Source organism: Trichechus manatus, unplaced genomic scaffold (genome assembly GCF_000243295.1).
Source record: "Trichechus manatus latirostris isolate Lorelei unplaced genomic scaffold, TriManLat1.0 scaffold00049, whole genome shotgun sequence".
Classification (NCBI taxonomy): domain Eukaryota; kingdom Metazoa; phylum Chordata; class Mammalia; order Sirenia; family Trichechidae; genus Trichechus; species Trichechus manatus.
This window is the reverse complement of record NW_004443985.1, coordinates 6,362,634-6,383,846: the sequence shown is the minus strand read 5'-3', so window position 1 is coordinate 6,383,846 and position 21,213 is coordinate 6,362,634. Positions and strand designations below refer to the sequence as shown.

Here is a 21,213-nt window from a genome sequence, read left to right as displayed (position 1 = left end):
TGAAAATATACATAGCCAAAGTTACACCATTTCAAAAGTTTCTACATGTACAGTTCAGTGACATGGATTACATTCTTCCAGTTGTGCTGCTATTCTCACTATCCTTTTCCAAATTATTCCATCACCGTTATCTTCAACTCACTGCCCCCTAGGCTTCCCATCAGACCTTTTGAGTTGCTGTTGTCAATTTAATATCACATAGATAATTCTTTTTTTTTTTTTTGTACCTTAGATGAAGGTTTGCAGAACAAATAGTTTCTCATTAAACAGTTAGTACACATATTGCTCTATGACAATGGTTAATAACCCCATGACATGTCAACACTGTCCCTTCTCAACCTTGGGTTCCTTATCACCAGCTTTCTTGTCCCCTCCTGCCTTCTAGTCCTTGTCCCTGGACTGCTGTGCCTCATTAGTCCCGTTTCGTTTTATGAGGCTGTCCAGTCCCCAGCTGAACGGTGAACTTCGGGAGTGACTTCACCACTGAGCTAAAAGGGTGTCCGGGGGCCATACTATTGGGGTTTCTCCAGTCTGTCAGGCCAGTAAATCTGGTCTTTTTTGTGAGTTAGAATTTTGTTCTACATCCTTTTCCAGCTCTGTCCAGGACCCTCTATTGTGATCCCAGTCAGAGCAGTCAGTGGTGGTAGCCGGGCACCATCTAGCTGTACTGGACTCAGCCTGGTGGAGGCCTTGGTAGCTGTGGTCCATTAGTCCTTTGGACTAATCTTTTCATTGTATCTTGTTCTCTTCATTCTCCCTTGCTCCCGAAGGGGTGAGACCAGTGGAGTATCTTAGATGGCTGCTCACAGGCTTTTAAGACCCCAGACACTACTCACCAAGGTAGAATGTAGAACATTGCCTTTATAAACTGTGTTATGCCAGTTGAGCTAAATGTTCCCCGAGACCATGGTCCCCACAGCCCTCTGCCTAGCAATTCAGTCCCTCAGGGAGTTTGGAAGTGTCTGTGGAGCTGAAGGAAAACTCTTTTATATTTTTCTGTAGTTTTTTCTTTAACATATTGCTGCTTTATTCTGATATCTAAATCAATGAAAACTCCTAAAAATTGCAAACCTTACAGAAATATTTCACTTAGAAGGTGAGATTCCGTCCTAGGCCCACTCCTTCTTACCTCTTGCTTTATAGGCAAAGACTCCCTCCTGTAGACAGCCTGTATGTGTTTATTGTTACAGAAAAGGGACCATACTCTGCATACTGTTGGGCGACTCACACTGTCTTTCTAACCCTTCTTCATGAACATTTTTCCATGTCACACCCATATACCTCCTTCATTACCTGACAGTTTCAGGGTGTGCTCTTTGAGGGATGGACCCCACCATTTAATGAGTCCCTCCTTGATGGACAAACTCACAGTTCTGCATCCAGTCCCAGAGAACTCCATTCATTGTGTGTTGTTGTTGCTAGGTGCCGTTGAGTTTTTGAAGCTCCCTGTCAATGTACTGCTGCAACCATTAATTATGTACTCTCAAAAGATCTTTTTCTATTGATTTTTTCCTTTAACTGGTATTGCCATTGGGGTTTCTATATGCTATCCTGGGTTGCTGCACGCACATTTTCCTACCTACTTCACTCCCCTGCTAACACACACACACATGTACACACACACACACACTTGCTCACTCACTCACTCACTGAGTTGACTGTTCTTTTGAGATATTATTCACAGATAATAAAATTCACTTTTTAAAAGTATATACTTCAGTGAGTTTTAGTATAATTCACAGAGCTGCTGTGAAACTGTCCCCACTATCTCATTTTATTAACTTTCCTCAACTTTTTATGATCTACAAATTCAACTAACAATCTTGTTGTCGTTCGCTGCTGTCGAGTAACCCCCCCCAACTCATGGTAACCCCATACACTCCTCTACCTCCCTGAAGAACATTTTCATCACCCCAAAGAGAAACCCCATTCTCCTCTTTCCCCAGCCCCTGGTGAACACTCATCTGCCTTTTGTCTCTGTGGATTTGCCTCTTCTGGACATTTCCTATACATGGAATCATATCACATGTTTCTCCGTTCACCTGTAGGGGGACATTTGGGTTGTTTCCGCTTTTTGACGATTCTGAATAATGCTACTCTGAACATTCACATACGGGTTTTTATTTGGACGTATGCTTTCATTTCTTTGCGTACATACCTAGGAGTCGAATTGCTGGGTCCTATGGTACCTCTATGTTTAACCTTTTGAGAAACTGCCAGACTGTTTTCCAATGGCCGCAGCATTCTGTATTTCCACCAGCAATATATGAAGTTTCCGATTTCTCCACATCCCCTCCCACACTGGTTACCATCTGTCTTTTGGACGGTAGCCGTCCAAGCGGGTGTGTGGCCACTCCATTTTATAAAGTCGGCGTGCTGGTGGTGGTTTTCCCATAGGCGCTGTGCGAAGATGCTCATGCAGACTCCTGAGGAGTATTAAACTGGGATGATTCCACTCTGAACACTTGACCCCACACAGTAGAAGGTTGGTCATATAATCTGTTCTCTGTTTGCGTCTGAACAGGAAGCAGTTCAGTTCTTTAACGTGACCACACTGCAGAAAGAGCTGTATGACTTTGCTAAGGAAAATGTAACGGATGATGATGAGGTAAGTTTTCAGGTCCCGCACACATCTGGCTAAGAGAAAATATTACTCACATCCTCGCTAAGATCACTGGAAGGCCAGCTTATCCCCGAAAACAAGAAACAGAAGGGACCTTCAGAAATATGTTTATGTGGGTGTTTTCATGAAAGTCACGTTTATGTGGGTGTTTTCATGAAAGTCAGAACGCTGGTATGGAAAAGAACGGCTTTCTAGGAAACTGAGGCTGAAGCGCCACCTTTCCTGACGGGGAGTACAGAGCTACGCTCCAGGAATCCGTCATGCAGTCATTCCACCGCCATTTTTTACCTTTGTGAAAACACAGTGAATTTTTAATAGCTCAGCACTCAGAGGTTACTTAGAAACTTCCCCTCCCCTAGTTTTTATATGTTTTTAGGTGCCATTGAGTCGCTTCCGACTCCTAGCAACCCTATGTGCAACAGAACAAAACACTGCCTGGTCCTGTGCCATCCTCATAACTGTTGTTATGTTTGAGCCCATTGTTGTAGCCACTGTGTCAATCCATCTCGTTGAGGGTCTTTCTCTTTCTCTGACCCTCTACTTTACCAAGCATGATGTCCTTCTCCAGGGATTGCTCCCTCCTGATAACATGTCCAAAGTATATGAGATGAAGTCTTCCCATCCTTGCTTCTAAGGAGCATTCTGGCTGTACGTCTTCCAAAACAGATTTGTTTGTTCTTCTGGCAGTCCATGGTATATTCAGTATTCTTTGCCAACACCGTAATTCAAAGGCATCAGTTCTCCTTCAGTTTTCCTTATTCATTGTCCAACTTTTGCATGCATATGAGGTGATTGAAAAGACTATGGCTTGGGTCAGGTGCACCTTTGTCCTCAAGGTGACATCTTTGCTTTTTAACACTTTAAAGAGGTCCTTTGCAGCATATTTGCCCAGTGCAATGCATCATTTGATTTTTTAACTGCTGCTTCCATGGGCATTGATTATGGATCCAAGTAAAATGAAATCCTTGATAACTTCAATATTTTCTCCATTTAACTTGATGTTGCTTATTGGTCCAGTTGTGAGGATTTTTATTTTCTTTATGTTGAGGTATAATCCGTACTGAAAGCTGTACTCTTTGATCTTCAGTGCTTCAAGTCCTCTTCACTTCCACTGAGCAAAGTTGTGTCATCTGCATATCACAGGTTATTAATCAGTCTTCTTCCAATCCTGATGCTGCGTTCCTCTTCATATAATCCAGCTTCTCAGATTATTTGCTCAACATACAGATTGAATAAGTATGGAGAAAGGATACAACCCCGATGCACACCTTTCCTGATTTTAAATCACTCAGTATCTGCTTGTTCTGTTCCAACGACTGCCTCTTGGTCTATGTGCAGGTTCCTCGTGAGCACAATTAAGTTATAAAAACGGCTTGGGGGCAGTGTTTGACCTCCTCCGACCCCACAAGGGGGAAGGAGAACCAAGATCAACAGCCCAAGGCTGATTCTTATGAGGCAGCTGTCAGACATGCCTCCTCTCTCCGCCACCTTTACCAATTCTGACACCAACCGTTCCTCACACAGCGCTCTCTATTTCTCTGCTGGGTTCGAAAATTCATTGCAATGGCTGCACGGAACTCACAGACCATACTCTCGATTGTGGGGTTTATTATGGAAGTAGCAGTTACAATTCAGGCTCAGGAACACTCAGGATGCAGTTCTTCTCTCAGGACAGCCTCTCCCTGGCCCTAGGCCTCTGCCCAAAGGCACTCTGCTTTCTCTCTCCGTGGGCTGGGAAGCCTACTGCGCTGTCACCTGCTGCAGAGTCTCTGCTGCCAGGTCTTTCCTGCCACTGCTTCTCTCTGTCTTCAGGGTTACAGCTAGCCTTTCTCTCTTTGTCTCTCTCTCTCCTGCTTCCAGGAGCTTCTCAGCATAGGGATCCAGGGTCCAAAGGATGTGCTCGCGGCTCCTGGGTCTTCTGCCTTGGTGGTAGTAGGATCCTCCTCTCTGCTCTGGAATTAGCTCTCTTTTAAGGCAAAACTGAGCAACCTCCTTGGTGGTCCACAATTACCCTATCACACAGTCCTGCCCAATAACCTGGGTGGGAGTTACAAGACCGTGGCTAGAAAGGCCACACAAAAGTAATCAATCACACAGTATCTGTGTACTGGAATTCCCATTCTTTGCAATGTTATCCATAATTTGTTATGATCCACACAGTCAAATGCCTTTGCATAGTCAATAAAACACAGGTGAACATCTTTCTGGTATTCTCTGCTTTCAGCCAGGATCCATCTGACATCGGCAATGATATCCCTCGTTCCATGTCCTCTTCTGAATCATGCTTGAATTTCTGGCAGTTCCCTGTCGATGTACTGCTGCAACTGCTTTTGAATGATCTTCAGCAAAATTTTACTTATGTGTGATATTAATGATATTGTTCGATAATTTATGCATTAGGTTGGATCACCTTTCTTTGGAGTAGGCAAAATATGAATCTCTTCCAGTTGGTTGGCCAGATAGCTGTCTTCCAAATTTCTTGGCATAGATGAGTGAGTACTTCCAGCGCCGCATCCATTTGTTGAAACATCTCAATTGGTATTCCGTCAGTTCCTGGAACCTTGTTTTTCGTCAGTGTCTTCAGTGCAGCTTGAACTTCTTCCTTCCATACCATTGGTTCTTGATCATGTCCTACCTCCTGAAATGGTTGAATCTCGACCAATTCTTTTTGGTACAGTGAATCTGTATTCCTTCCATCTTCTTTTGATGCTTCCTGCATCGTTCAATATTTTGCCCATAGAATCCTTCAGTGTTGCAACTCGAGGCTTGAATTTTTTCTTTAGTTCTTTCAACTTGAGAAATGTTGAGCGTGTTCTTCCTTTTTGGTTTTCTAACTCTGTGTCTTTGCACATTTCCTTATAATATTTTACTTTGTCTTCTCGGGCCACCCTTTGAAATCTTCTGTTCAGCTCTTTTACTTCATCGTTTCTTCCTTTTGCTTTAGCTACTCTACGTTAAAGAGTAAGTTTCAGAGTCTCTTGAAATCCGCTTTGGTCTTTTCTTTCTTTCCTGTCTTTTAACATTTTTCTTTCTTCATGTATGAATTTTTATATTTCAGACTATTATTGGGTTTTTTTGTTTGTTTTTACATTCTTACTCTTCAGTCATTTTATCATTTTCTGGAATTGCTTGAAATTCCTGACTGTCACTCAAAAAGAGACTGAACTAGTTGTGAAGTTATCACTTGTGATGGTGCAGCCTAGTCACCGAAAAATCATCATTAGGGGCAGTATTTAGAGCAAACCAAGAAATGCTTTTTAAGAAAACTAAGGACATGCTGGCCACTGGAGCTGGAAGAGAGCTGTGAGCCAGTTCCAGTCTGACCCCTCACTTTCTAGATGAGGAACTTGGGAGCCAAAAAGTCATGTGAAGGGCCAGCCCAGAGCCTGGAGGCCCTGAGCCTCTAGTCTTCATTTTCCACTGCCCCAGTTTTGGGGTGGGGAACCTCTAAAGGCAATACTGTCTTGGAATTGGTTTGATGCACAAGAAGCAACATGGGATGGACCCATCACAAGGCATCCATTTTTCTTCTCTGAGCTTCAGTTCTTTATCTCTAAAATGGGAATAATAATATTGAGCTCACAGCGTTGTGAGAATGAAATGCTTGTTGGCTGTGGACGTGCTCTGTAAACCGGGAAGTGTCTTGGGTTGCGTCCCCTCGAAAATGATCCTGAGATTGGATCACAAGGATGCTGCAGGGGCTATTCTCCAAAGGAAGGAATGCTGCCAGATACACACAAGGCTGGTGCTATGGTTTAGAAAATATAGAAAAAAATATTTTCTAAAAAGTAGGGGTGAGGGGATTGAACTCTGAATAATCAGAGGCAAGGTACCATTAACATTTTGCTATATAGTCTAGTTTTTTCTTTACATCTTTCAAATATATTCATTATAAATGCAATTATAATTATATATTATGGCTTTTCTACTTAACATTATGATATAAGCAGTTTCTTTTATTTTTTTCTTTAAAAGCTTTATTGAGATTTTATTCACATACCATAATACATGTACGATTCAGTGGTTTGTAGTATACTCAGAAAGTTGTACAACCATCACCACTATCTCATTTTGGAAAACTTTCAACACCTCCAAAAGAAAGTCAATACTCATTAGTAGCCACTCCCTATTCAATTTTTTTTACCCATATTTTAATTGGGTGATTTGTTTTTTTATTGTTGAGTCATAAGAGTTTTTTGTATAGTCTGGTTACAAGTCCCTTGTCAGCTATCTTATTTGCAAATGTTTTCTCACAGTCTGTAGGTTGTCTTTTCATTTTCTTAATGGTATCTTTTGAAGCATAAAAGTTTTTAATTTTGATGAAATCCAATTTATCTATTTTTTCCTTTGTGGCTTGTATCCTGGGGGTCATCTCTAAGAAACCATTGCCTAATCCAAGGTCATGAAGATCTACTCCTATATTTTTTTTCTGAGATTTTTATAGTTTTAGTTCTTTAATATTGATCTGTGGTCCATTTTTGAGTTAATTTGTGTATATGGTTTGAGATTGCTTGAAGTTGTCCCAGCACCATTTATTGAAAGAACTTTCTTTTTCCATGAGTTGTCTTGGCACTCTTGTTGGAAATCAATTGACCATAACCTTTAAGGTTTATTTCTGAACTCTCAATTCTATTCCATTCATCTGTATTTCTCTATTTATACCAGTAGCACATTGTCTTAATTACTGTAGTTTTGTAGAAAGTTCAGAAACTGGAAAGTGCAATTCCTCCAACTTTTGTTCTTTGTTTTGGCTATTCTGGGTTGCTTGCATTTCCATATGAATTATAGGATCAGATTTTAATTTCTGCAAAAAGGGAGCTGGGAGTTTTGATAGAAATTGTGCTGAATCTATTTGGGGAGTATTGCCATCTTAATGTTAAGTCTTCTGATCCAAGAACATGGGATGTCTTTCCATTTATTTAGGTATTTTTAAATTTCTTTCAACAGTGTTTTCTTAAATTTATTCTTAGTATTCTTTTTGATGTGATTGTAGATGGAATTGTTTTCTTATTTTCATTTTCAGATAGTTTATTGCTAGTGTATAGAAATACAATTGATTTTTATATGTTGATATTGTATCCTGCAAACTTGCTGATCTTCTTTATTCTAATAGTGTGTGTGTGTATGTGTGTGTGTGTGTGTGTGTGTGTGTGTATGTGTGTATTCCTTAGGAGTTTCTGTATGCAAGATCATGTCATCTATGAATAGAGTTAGTTTTATTTCTTCCTTTCCAACCTGGATGCCTTTTATTAATTTTTCTTGCTCAGTGGCCCTGGTTAAAACCTCTAGCACAGTGTTGAATTGAAATGCTGAGAGTGGACATTCTCGTCTTGTTCCCACAAAAAGCATTCAGTCTTTCACTGTCAAGTATGATGTTAGCTGTGAGTTTTTCATAGATGCTTTTTATTTGGTTGAGGAAGTTCCTTCTGTCTTAATTATCTAGTGCTGCTATAACAGAAATACCACAAGTAGTTGGCTTTAACAAACAGAAATTTATTCTCTCACAGTTTAGGAGGCTAGAAGTCTGAATTCAGGGTGCTCTAGGGGAAGGCTTTCTTTCTCTGTTAGTCCTGGGGGAAGGTCCTTGTCCCCTTTCAACAACTGTGGGCCCAGCGTGCCTTGGAGATCTCCACATTTCTTGGCATCAGTCTTCCCCTGGGTCTAGGAGATTCTCAGCTCAGGGACCCCAGGTCCAAAGGACGCACTCTGCTCCAGGTTGTTTTCTTGGTGGTGCTGAGGTCCCTTCCCTTTCTGCTTGTTCCTCTCTCCTTTTATTTCTTGTAAGATAAAAGGTGTGACTCAAGCAAGGGTGTGACTTGAGAAGGGTAAGGGCGTGACTTAAGTAAGGCTGTGACTTTAGTCACGCCCTTTAGTAAGGGTATGACTCAAGATACATCCCACACTAATCCTGCCTGATTAACATATAGAAGTTTAGAATTTACAACACATAAAATGGAGGATAATTACACAATGCCACAAAGTGGAGGACAATTACATCAGATCACAAAATGGAGGACAGTTTCACAACTCTGAGAATCATGGCCTAGCCAAGTTGACACATATTTTTGGGAGACACAATTCAATCCATGACACCTCCTATTCCTGCTTCGCTGAGTATTTTTTATCACGAAAGGGTGCTGGATTTTGTCAAATGCCTTTTCTGTGTCTATAGAGAGGATCATGTCATTTTTGTTTCTTTTGTAAGTTAATGTTCTTTGTAAACATGACTTTTTAGTGACTGAGTAATATTCCATGGCATGGGATTTTTAAATATAAAGCTCTTTTTATAAACGTATAGGTGACTTCCAACTTTTTGCTCTTACAAATAAAACCCACGCACTGTCGTCACATCAATTCTGACTCATAGTGACCCTATAGGACAGAATAGAACTGCCCCATAGGATCTCCAAGGCTGTAAGTCTTTACGGAAGCAGACTGCCACATCTTTCTCCAGCTGAGTGGCTGGTGGGTTTGAACCACCGACCTTTCAGTTAGCAGTCAAGTGCTTTAATCACTGCATCACCCAGGCTGATAAATAACACAGCAGTGACTAAATCCTTCTCCTCTTCCCTGACCATTTCCTTAGGATAAATTCCAGAGGTAGAATTCCTGCATGTAAGGCTATGACTATTTTGAAAGCTTTTGATGTACAAGAACAGTGTGTTTAGAAATAATCATAGATACTGGAGCAGATTCAGTAAAGCTCATGTCACAGAGGAGTAGACAAATGCAGCAAGGTAGAGTGACTTGCTCAGAGGCACACAGCTGGTTAGCAGTCATCCACTGAAAGAGACCAGGCTTACTCCAAAAAAAAAAAAAACAAACCCATTACCGTCAAGTAGATTCCGACTCATAGCGACCCTACAGGACAAAGTAGAACTGCCCCATAGAGTTTCTAAGGAGCAGCTGGTGGATTCGAACTGCCGACCTTTTGGTTAGCAGCTGTAGCTCTACTGCGCCACCAGGGTTTCCAGGCTTTCTAATTCGTAGCATTCTTGGACTGGGCACTCTGAAGATAAAAAGCACAACATTGAAGGCCCTGGAGTAGTTAGCTTATTAAATGAGTTCAATGAGGTTTTAGAATAGTGAAAGAATTAATCCATCTATAAAGAATGAGCTATTTTCTTACACATTATATATTTTATATAACAAATTGTGGCAGGTAATATTTTCCAACTGAAAACAAAACCGATACAATGAAATCCTTAGTTTCATCCTTAAATTCTTCAAAGGACACAAATACTGACTTGAAACAAAGCGTCAGCTCAGTTTGTCTACTGATATTTGTGGAATGTTCTTTCTTTTCCTTTTTTTAACATTTTATTGTGCTTTAAAAAACCAAACAAGTTGCTGTCGAGTCGATTCTGACTCATAGCGACCCTATAGGACAGAGTAGAACTTAGGTGAAGGTTTACATAGCAAATTAATTTTCCATTCAATGATTCTTGCACAGATTGTTTCATGGTCTCGGTTGTAATCCCCGAAATGTGTTAGCACTCTCCCCATTTCCTCCCTTGGTTCCCCATTTCCATTCGTCCAGTTTCCCTGTCCCTCCCAGTTTTCTCATCTTTGGTTTTGGGCAAATGTTGTGGAATGGTCTTTATTATCGGTTATGGATTGAATTGTGTCCCCAAAAATATGTGTTATAAATCCTAATCTCTATGCCTGTGGTTATAATCCCATTTGGGAATGGGTTGTCTTTGTTATGTTAATGGACAGGATTAGTGTAGGGTGTGTCTTGAGTCAGTCTCTTTTGAGATATAAATGGGATCAAACAAGAAAGCAGAGATGGAGAAAGACAGATGCCAGCCCACATGAAGATCGCCCAGGAGCAGAAGCTCAGAAGAGACTAGGACCTTCCTCCAGAGCCAACAGAAAGCCTTCTCCTTGAGCAGCACCCTGAATCCAGACTCTAGCCTCCTAAACTGTGAGAAAATAAATCTCTGCTTGTTAAAGCCACCCACTTGTGGTATTTCTGTTATAGCAGCGCTAGAAAACTGCGACATTATCTTTGTGGCATCGCAATGTGTGTGAGAGTTCCTGAAAGTTGGCACACTGGTAAAAAAGTTTGCCGAAGCCTATGACAGTTTTGGAGCCCTGGTGGCTCAGTGGTTAAGAGCTCAGCTGCTAACCAGAAAGGTCGGCGTTCAAATCCACCAGCTGCTTCTTGGAAACCCTGTGGGGCAAGTATACTCTGTCCTATAGGGTCACTTGAGTTGGAATCGACTGGACGGCAACAGGGATTAGTTTCAGGAGCTTTATAAAGCAGACTGAAATAGATGCTTCAGGTTTTGATGAGTGTTTGCTTCGGGAATGTCTAAAGGAAATAGAAGGTAATTTGCTGGAGTGATGTATTGAGGGAGTGTTCTTAGGTAGGTAAAAGGAAGCCAGGGGCAAGGGAAGGAGCTAGGAATGTATGTGGTCTCAGCTGGAGTCAAGCTTAGTCTGATCCCGTGGGGCACTCTGGGGCATGAATTGTACCACAGAGTCAGTCCTGCTTTTCTTAGCCCCTCTTACCAGTCTGTTGGAGCCCTGGTGGCGCAGTGGTTAAGAGCTCGGCTGCTAACTAAAAGGTTAGCAGTTCGAGTCTGGTAGCCGCTCCTTGGAAACCCTGCGGGGCAGTTCTGCTCTATCCTGTTGGGTCACTATGAGTCAAAATCGACTTGACGGCAATGAGTTTATTTATTTATTTATTGTTTTGGACCAGCCTGTCATTCTATCAGGAGTCCCCGGGTGGCATAAATGGTTAAGCATACGACTACTAAATCAAAAGTTGACGGTTTGAAGTCACCCAGTAGCACTATGGAAGAAAGATCTGGCGGTCTGCTTCCGTAAAGATTATAGCCAAGAAAACCCTATGAAGTAGTCCTATTGTAACACATGGGGTCCCCATGAGTTGGATTCAAATCAATCCATCGGCAACTGATTTTGGTTTACCGGCCTGTCATTGGTTGTTGCCTACTGAGAGGGGTTGGTGTGTAACCTCTTTGGTGAGGCTACTCCTTTCAGCCAAGGGCAATTATCCAGAGAAGCAGCAGCTGCCAGCCATTTGCAACCAACACTCATAGCAGCTGTGGGATGTGTGCACCAAAGAAGGAGATCTGCGGGAGGCACCAACAACATCCCCTACAGCAGGCCATATGGAGGAGGTTTCTTTCACCTGTATTGACTTGGACACTTAATATTATTAGTGAGATCAAAGCAGAAGGTGACTAATGGAGCTTAGAGCTCACTGGTAATATTAATATTACAATAATAATAACATTACTGATCTCTAAGCAGACGTTTGGCCCAATAAACAACGTTGTGATAAACAGAGAAAAGATTGAAGTTTTCAAGGATTTCATTCTACTTGGATCCACAGTCAACACCCATGGCAGCAGCAGTCAAGAAATCAAACAATGCATTGCATTGGGCAAATCTGCTGCAAAAGACCTCTTTAAAGTGTTAAAAAGCAAAGATGCCGCCTTGAAGACTAAAGTGTGCCTGACCCAAGCCATGGTATTTTCAATCGCCTCATACGCCTGCGAAAGCTGGACAAAGAATAAGGAAGACCGAACAAGAATTGACGCCTCTGAATTATGGTGTTGACAAGGAATATTGAATATACCATGGACTGCCAGAAGAATGAACACATCTGTCTTGGAAGAAGTGCAGCCAGAATGCTCCTTAGAGAGGCAAGGATGACGAGACTTCATCTCACATACTTTGGATATGTTATCAGGAGGAACCAGTCCTTGGAGAAGGACATCATGCTTGGTAAAGTAGGGAGTCAGCAAAAAAGAGGAGGACCCTCAAAAAGGTGGACTGACACAGTGGCTGTAGTAATGGGCTCAAGCATAACAAGCATTGTGAGGATGGCACAGGACCGGGCAGTGTTTCGTTCTGTTGTACACAGGGTCACTATGAGTTGGAACCAACTTGCCGGCACCTAACAACAACAGGCAGGAGGTATTATCATCCCCCATGTCACAGCATCTCCACAACAGGAAACAGTAACTCTGACAACAGATGTCTTGGTTATACATATAAACCCTATACCATACCACACTGTCATTTTTTGGGGTCCAGAAAACAGCTGAAGAACACTGTTTTTCAGGCAGTGGCTTTCTACTCCCATGACTTTAATTTGTAATCTTCGGCATGGCATGGTAGAAGTATTTGATGAAAATAATAAGACCTCTCTTTTGTGTCTCAGGTACTTGACAGATTTTCCAACTGCTCTCAAATGCTGAGATATTTTATTAACCTCTGTGTTACAGTATAAAAAGGAACAAATAAGCTCTTGGCCTGGGATGGTGACCTCTATGAGGGAGGCCAAGCTTTAGCAAGAGGAGGTCACCATTGATGGGGCTGGCCTGTGCTGACCCTCAAGGGAGGGAGGGTCGGCCTTCTTGGTGATTCATTCCTTCTCTGAAGTCGAGAGAATGGGTGTCATCAGCTGGTGGCCCAGGTAGGCTTTGGGAGAAAGATCAATACAGAGAAGGAAATTGGGAAGTATGCTGGACTCCTATGGGGTGAGCCCCTGTATGCTAGTTGCAGGAGGGAGCAGGTGGGTGGGTTTCTGGTACCAATGGCAGATGGGTTTCACTTTTCCCAAGAGTCTCTCTTTTAAGTGGAGTGAGTATTCCAGCCATACCAGCAATATCCATGCATGTACTCAGCCACTCATCCTTCAGCACGTTCATTGAGCACCTTCTATACGCCAGGCTATGAGGAAGAAAGATAAACCCAGGTCCTGGTCTTTGAAGAGCTCGTGGTCTGGTGGTCAAGGCAGAAAGGGAACAGACAGATCGTGGTCCTGTGTGATAACTGCTAATGGGAGGGAGAGCGAGGGTGCGTGGAGGCTGCACAGAAGGGTGGGTACTAAGTGGAGTCTTTCAGAGGGTGCCTGGGCTGCTCACTTCATGCAGGTCCTCTGTGGTCACAGAGCACATGGTGCCAAGTCCACGTAGAGTGGAAACCAAGGTCCATTCCAAGGGAGAAGTCAGGTCCTCCGGGCCCAAGACCAGAGGAGAAAGTCCACGCTAGCCTGAGAAGGCAGTGAGCAATGGCCTCTTGGAAATAGTCTCTGCTCACCAATGCTTTTAAAGTCAGGTAGCCACTTAACAGAGGTGTGCTTTTGTCTCTTACAGGGAGAGGTTGTGGAATACGTGGATGACCTCTTGGAGATGGACGAGACCAGCTAGTCCACAGCAACCAAAGTGACTTCCCTTCAATGTTCAGGAAACACAAAATTCTTTGTCCTCCTTGTTCCTAATATGCCAGGTTGTTGATACCTCAGAGCCTCCCCTTCACTCTGTGAAGTGAAAGGGAGGCCCCCATCTCTCTCCCTCCATGTAACCAGGGATCAGCCTGCCTTCCCCATGTTCACATCTGTCTTCCCATCTTCATACCTGCTTTCCCTGTGTTTGCACCTCTCTTCCCATGTTCACATCTGCCTTCCCCACGTTACCCACCTTTCTCACCACTCTGGCTGGAAGGACAGTCTTCTGTGGTTTGTTTGTTTCTTCCCTCCAGAAAAATCAGTGTTATTTTTTGAATAAGAGACACACTCCTAAAAGATGATTGTTGTGGAAACCTACTTTGGCCTCTGCTCTTCCACATTTTGTTGTTGTTAGGTGCTGTCGAGTCAGTTCCAAGTCAGAAGGAAACACTGCCTGGTCCAGATTTTACTCTCCCTTTTCCCATCCCCTGGTCAGAAAGATGGTGGAGGATCAGAGCTAAGCTTCTACAAGCCTCACGATGGTCTTCACTCAATCTGACTTGCCCCGTTTTGGCACCCATTGAAAAGCGAGTTGAGTAGACAGTGTAAAGTGCAGAAAAATGGCTTTTGCCCAACACTTTTGCACTCCGGTCTTACAATGGTTGGTTGTTCCCACTTGAAGACATTGCTCAGTTATAATGCTCAGAGCTGGAAATGGAAGAAAACCAGAGGGTGTCTAGATTGAATTCAGTTTTTCAATAGATATTTTTTTAGCAACTACTATATGCTAGGCCGTGACCTATGCACTGGAGCTATTGCACAGAATAACAGACAAAAAACTCGTTGCCGTCGAGTTGATTCCGACTCATAGCAACCCTATAGGACAGAGTAGAATTGTCCCAGGGTTTCCAAGGACCTGTAGTGGATTTGAACTGCCAGCGTTTTGGTTAGTAGTCAAGCTCTTAACCACTGCATCACCAGGGCTCCTCTGTGCAGATACTGCACAGAATAAAGTATGAAAGTTCTCATCACAGAGCTTATTCTTCAGGGAGAGACTGACAACAAATAAACCAGAATAAATATATACAAGGTACCTGATGGTGATGATTGCTATGGAGAAAAATAAAGCAGGGAAGGGGGTAAGAAATCCTAGGGATGTGGCTGCAGCATTTAACGGGGTGGCCAGGGAAGGCCACATGAGAAGTGACATTGGAGCAGAGAACTGATGGAAAGAGTCTCCGGGAAAAGCATTCCAGGCAGAGGGAACAGCATGTGCAGTACCCTAAACCGAGAGCATGCTTGGTGTGGGCAGGGAACAGCAAGGAGGCCAAGGAGTGGACTGGGAAAGGGAACGAGTAGGAGATAAGGTTAGAGAGGTATAAGTATATGGGGTGGGGGTGAGGGCAGATGGCTTGAGGCCTCAACGCCAGTGTAAAGCCTTTGGCATCTGTTCTGAGGCGGGAGCCACTGGAAGGTTCGAGTGGAGGAGTGCCTTGATTAACTTCCATTTTACAAGGCTCTTTCTGTGGCTGCCATATTGCAAAAAATGGAACATGAGCAAGGGTGGAAGCAAGGATACTGGTCAGGAGGAAGCTACAGCCAGGGATGTTGGCCTGAACCTGGGAAGTAGCAATGGAGGTGGTGGTGAGCAGTCATCGAATTCTAGATTTATTCTTGAAAGCACAGCCAATAGAATCTACTGACAGATTGGATGTGGAGCGTTGAGAGAAAGAGAGGAGATGACAAAGAAGTCAAGGTTTTTGGCCTGAACATCTGGAAGGATGGAGTTGTCATTCACTGAAATGAAGAAGATGGGGGTGGATGGGAGAGTAAGGGATTTGGCACAAAGCACGCGATCTGAGGTTGGGAGAAGAGGTTCAGACTGTTTTTGAGAGTTTTCTCAGGTCAAGTTCCCTAGCAGACCCTGAGGAAGGGATTAGAATGCACATAGTTTATTGTGGAGTGATCTTGGGAGAAACCTATGAGAACCTCTATCAGTCAATTATTGGTTGTGGGAAGTCCCTGTTGGCGGAGGGTGTACCTTTGAAGGCAAATCACTTGGCCAGGTGAGGTCAATTCTCTGGAAGGGGCAGTGTGGGCCATCGGCAGCCACCATGCACAGTGGTGGGGGAGGGGTGCTAGTGATGGGTACTGGCTCCATGAAGGGGATCTGGAAGGAGTACCACAGCACCCACTAGTGGAATCAGCTTGTAAATGGCATTTAAAACCATGAAGCTACACCTAGATTGTGCATATTGAGAAGCATGAGAAAATTCTGGGCCAAAGACAGAGCTCTGGGGCTCTCTGGGAAATGAGAAACCAGCTAAAGAGACTGAGAAGGGGCTGCCATTGAGGTCATAGGAAAACCAGGAGAGTGTGATGCTCTGGATGCCAAGCTTTGTTTATTAAACCTTATTTCCTCCTCCACAAAGCCACTTTGTCTATGGGACCCTCCAGGGATGGAGGCAGGAGTCTGGTGTCTTAGGCTAGGTTCTCTAGAGAAGCAAAACCAGTAAAACATAGATATATATACAGAGATATTTGTATCAAGGAAATGGCTCATGTGGTTGTAGAGGCTGGAATGTCCCCAAGTCTGTGGGTCAGGATAGAGGCTTCTCCTGATTCACGTAGCTGCAGGGAGCTGGCAAACCCAAGACTGGCAGGTCAGAGAGCAGGGCTCTTGCTCACAGGCTTTGAAGATCGATGAATCCCAAGATTGGCAGAAAGACTGCAGGTAAGCTGCTAGCTCAAGTCCCAAGAACTGGAGGTCAGATGAACAGGAGCCAGCTGCAGGGTCCAGTGCAAGCAAATTTGCCCCCAAGCCTTGCCAGAATGTCCACTTATATTGGATGCAGGCCACAAGCCCAAGGAAACTCCCTTTCAACTGATTGGCTACTCACAGCAGATCCCATCATGGAGGTGATCACAACATCATATGACTGCCAAACCACTGAGATTCATGGCCCAGCCAAGTTGACACACAACCTTAATCATCACAACTCGCATGGCATTTAGAAGACAGGACCTGTCCCGCTACGGCATGGAAAGGAATGAACGTCTTTGACCTTCAGTCACTCCTCAAGGAGATAGAGTTTGGTGTTTTTAGTGTAATGGTGATTAATTAGGGGTGAAAACCTCACAAAGTTTTGTTTTTCCAGCCTTCTTTTTTTGCCTCCTCTCACACTACCCCTACTTCTGGGAACTCAGATGCATCCTTCTGTTGCTCCTTCTCCCTCATCTCCCTTCTGAGAGCATCCTTCTCTTGCTTGCACAAAGATCCCCATCCTAGGTTCTGCTTCCAGGGTACCAACCCTACTACTGCTCTCTTTGGCTGCGTTTGCCCCCATCAGCAGAGGCTGTACTTTCAGGAGACCGTGTGGCCAAAGAAGTTAGTGTTATTATTGGCTTCATTAAGAAGTGCGCTTATGTCCACAAGCAGCCTCCCAGTCAGGGCCCCCCCAGCCCAGCCTTGAGTCAGATCACACATGACTTCCTGCTGGGAAACGTGGCCTTTCCCATGGAAGGCTGGGTTCGTTCTTTCCTCACCACACCCTCCAGTCCACCCAAGAAGCATCCTTTTGAAGTCAGTGGGGGAGAGGGTCATAGGGCAGGATGAGAAATAGAGGAGAGCCCAGTGAGTGGACGCCCTGCCCCTGGGTTCCTGAGTCTGTGTCGACTGTGCACCTGGCCGCTGCTCACCCCCGTAGCTCCTGGGTGCAGTTGTCCCCCAGCTGTGTGAGGAAATGCAAGGAGAACCCCCCACAGGGACCAGGCTGGGTTGGGCATTCTGACTCACTCCACCTGTGTACCCTGCAGGGATTCCATTTGGTCCCTTAGCTTTGAGCCTGGGGCGAGCTGTTTTGTGGATAATGATGTTCCACATAAGTGTATGGGAGGGAGGAGGTGGGGGAGTCTTCACTCGTTCTCTGGAATCTGCCTCTTTTCACTGAGGATTGGAAAGTACCTTACCCCTGAAGAAGAGACCTTGGTGGCAGTGTGGTAACATTTTCAGCACTTTGATTGAAGGCTGTGGAACCAAGAGACTAAATTTTTTATTTTAAAATAAACCAAAACCAATCTTTAACAAAAAAGTGGGCTGGTTTCTCCAAGCCTGCCATAAACTCCAGCGTGCAAGCTGCACTCAGCGACCTCAACCCAACACCTCCCTGAGTGTGTTTCTTGGAAGAGCCTAGAAGATTCCTGGATTGAGCCTCCATAGGTTCTGGCCTGTCTTTTGAAAAGACAAACATATTTGTAAGCTTTGTGGGATTTTCAGGCCCACCCTAAGATGCGCCTTTTGGCCTCTGACCCTCGTGAATAGAGCCCAATGTTTGCTCTGTTTGGTTTCCTCAAGCTGGTCGCCCACCATAGATCATGGGAGGGGAGCTCCATCCAATCCCACTGACGTTTGGGCACCCCAAGCAGAGGGCACCCACTGTGAGCGATCTAAAGGCCATCCCCTGCCCCCGTGGCCCCCGTTAATGTGCAGAATTTACTTCTGGCGGTTTGTTCGTATGCATGTGTTTGAAAGTGACTGACTGAAATGCAGCACATACCAGCACATTCAGCACACTAAGAGCTTTCTGATTTTTGAAAGCTTCTAATTCCTGCCACCAGCCTCTTGTGCTCACCTCTGGCATCTAGAAGGGGAACCAGAGGGAACACTGGCCCCAGAAGTCACCTTAGGAAATGTGTGCTTTCAGGAGTTCTTATTAAAGGAGTTGTAAGAGCACAAAAATTTTATTGAACCAAACCCGGTGGCAAACAGAAAATGATTTGTTAGGTGGTCAACGGGAAAGCGTTTATTATGACTGCCGGTGGAATCAACAGTGGCTGGTTTTTGCCAACATTTATGGAAATAACATTTTCAAGTTTTAGACGTTGAGCTGTAAGTCTAAGCGACTTCAGTTAAAAAAAAAAAAAAATTCAATACTTAAACTGTGGGGAGAAGATGGACGGGTGCCAGAGAAAACATTCTCATTTAATAGTGTTTGACATGGAACCGCAACGCAGCTTGTAGCGAGGCAGAGAGAAAAACCCAATCCTCATCACAGCATCTGAACTCTTGATCATCTGCCACCCCCCAAACAGCCACTTCTTTTTTCTGGTGGCTCCAGACTTGAATGACCTAGTGTGAGGAGTTTAAACTCTGTACGAGGGGGGAAAAGGAGCCATAAATAAGTCTCAGCCAAAGATTTTGTGCCTTGGACTTGTCGTGCCTGCAGTCAGGGGCAAGGCTGTTCCCCACGTCTGTTCCTGGTGGCATCTCTTGGAGGAGGAGGACAGCTTGACCTTCAGTCTTTTGCCTTGATTGACTCATGCCCACCCTAGAAATAAGAGTCAGGAGCAAGCTGTGGTTTTGTGCTGTTGTTGTTGTTGTTAGGTGCCGTCGAGTCGGTTCCAAGTCCTAGCGAACCTATAGGACAGAGTAGAACTGCCCCCCATAGGGTTTCCAAGGAGCAGCTGGTGGATTTGAACTGCCAACCTTTTGGTGAGCAGCCAAGCTCTTAACCACTGTGTCACCAGGGCTCCTCTGTGCCATAGTAGAGTGCTCTTCTCTCTAGGCAGGCAAGTCATGTCCTAGTACCTAGCCCAGTCCCATTGGAGTCTCTGGGTGGCACAGACAGTTAAGGTCTCCACTACTAGCAGAAAGGCTGGCAGTTCAAACCCACCCAGAGGTGCCTCGGAAGACAGGCCTGGTGATCTGCTTCTGAAAGGTCACAGCCTTGAAAACCCTATGAAGCAGTTCTACTCTGCACACATGGGGTCGCCATGATTCAGAGTCAACTTGATGGCAACTACCAACGACAGCACTGTCTCCCAACAAATACCTGGCTTTGGGTGCTTGCTGAATGAATGAATTGGCTCGACAGCCTCTTGGAGCGGCTAGACCAAGAAACTGGTGCCTCATTTTACAAGAAAAGAAGAGCAAGGAATCAAGCAACGTGGCCAATAGGTACAAGATAGATTTCAGGGTTTTAACCCCAAAGGTTGGCAGTTCGAATCCACCAGTCACTCCTTGGAAACCCGATGGGGCAGTTCTACTCCGTCCTAGAGGGTCACTATGAGTCAGAATTGACTCAGTGGCAATGGATTTGGTTTTTTTGGGTTGTTTTGGTTTAGGGTGATAGTAGCACCCCTGGTTGCGCAGCAGTTAATGCACTTGGCTGCTAACTGAAAGGTTGGCAGTTCAAACCCACCATCCACTGTGGGAGAAAGATGTGGCAGTCTGCGTCTGTAAAGATTACAGTCTTGGAAACCCTATGGGGCAGTTCTACTCTGTCCTACAGGGTCGCTATGAGTCAGAATCGATTCGATGGCAGCAGGTTGGTTTGGAGGGTGGCAGTCAGCAGGCCGAACTATCAGTGATGCTGATGGCTTTTTCCCCTCCTCATTAGCATTGAAGCGGTATGTACAACCTTGCTCTCGTGAGAAATCAGAATTTGGAAAATGAAAACAAAAGTTCTTTTTTTTTTTTAATTATATTAAAAGTTTCGTTGGGCTTATTCTCTGCTGTTTTCTTTATCCACTGGATGGGACTGTTTTAACCACACCCGTGCATTCTAGGATGAATGTTTTAAGGAGCTCTGTTTTGTCAGGTGTGTGAAGTGTCTGACATTCACTTAGCAAAGCAGAAGCCTCACGCAAGGGACTCCCAGATCTCACGTAGCTGGCAGGGGTGGTCCCTGTGAGCCACGTGCTGGCCAAGGTCCTTCCAGGCAGTCAAGGCTCATTCCTCTCCCCTGGAAGGTTCTCTCTCAGAGGAGATCTGGGATCCCACTAGGAAAACACTCGGAGCTCAGGGCTTGCTTTGGATCTGACGAGCTGGTCCCTTGCTGCCAAGGTCTGAGAAGTGACACAATGTTTACCATTTTAGAAAGGTCCAGAAGCATCTTCAGGCATGACTGCCAATAGCTACTGTGCTCCATGCATGTCACTAACAGGCAAGCAAGGAGAAAGAGAAAAGGGAGTAGAAGGGGGCAGATGGAAAGAGTGAGGAACCAGCCAGTGCAAAAACCAAGAGGCCCATGTTATCGAGAGTTCAAACATGAGCTGTTTGAGGAAGAGGTGGAGGACACAAGAGGTTCTGTCTCAGCCTCTCTGCATTAAGAATGATGTTGGCTGTTGGTTTTGTATAGATACGTTTATTATGTTGAGGAATTTCTCTTCTGTACCTATTTTATTGACAGTTTTTATCAGGAATGTGTGCTGGACTTCGCCAAATGCCTTTTCTGTGTCGACTGAGATGACCATGTGATTCTTTTATTTATGTGGTGGATGACATTGATTGATTTTCTCTTGTTGAACCATTCTTGCATACCTGGTATGAATTCTACTTGGTCGTGGTGTATTATTTTTTTGATATGATGCTGAATTCTATTGG

The 21,213-nt window shown here is 44.3% G+C and overlaps 1 protein-coding gene across 1 annotated transcript in view; it reads left to right on the top strand.

The window, feature by feature from the left end:
* CRTAP (cartilage associated protein) overlaps positions 1-13,961 on the top strand; it is a 33,085-nt gene extending 19,124 nt beyond the window's left edge. Inside the window, exons 6-7 of the mRNA XM_004377344.3 lie at positions 2,525-2,608; positions 13,759-13,961. Coding sequence (XP_004377401.2) covers positions 2,525-2,608; positions 13,759-13,812 — 138 coding nt within the window. The 3' untranslated portion in view covers positions 13,813-13,961. The remainder of the gene's footprint in view (positions 1-2,524; positions 2,609-13,758) is intronic.
* The last annotated feature ends 7,252 nt before the right edge of the window (positions 13,962-21,213 follow it).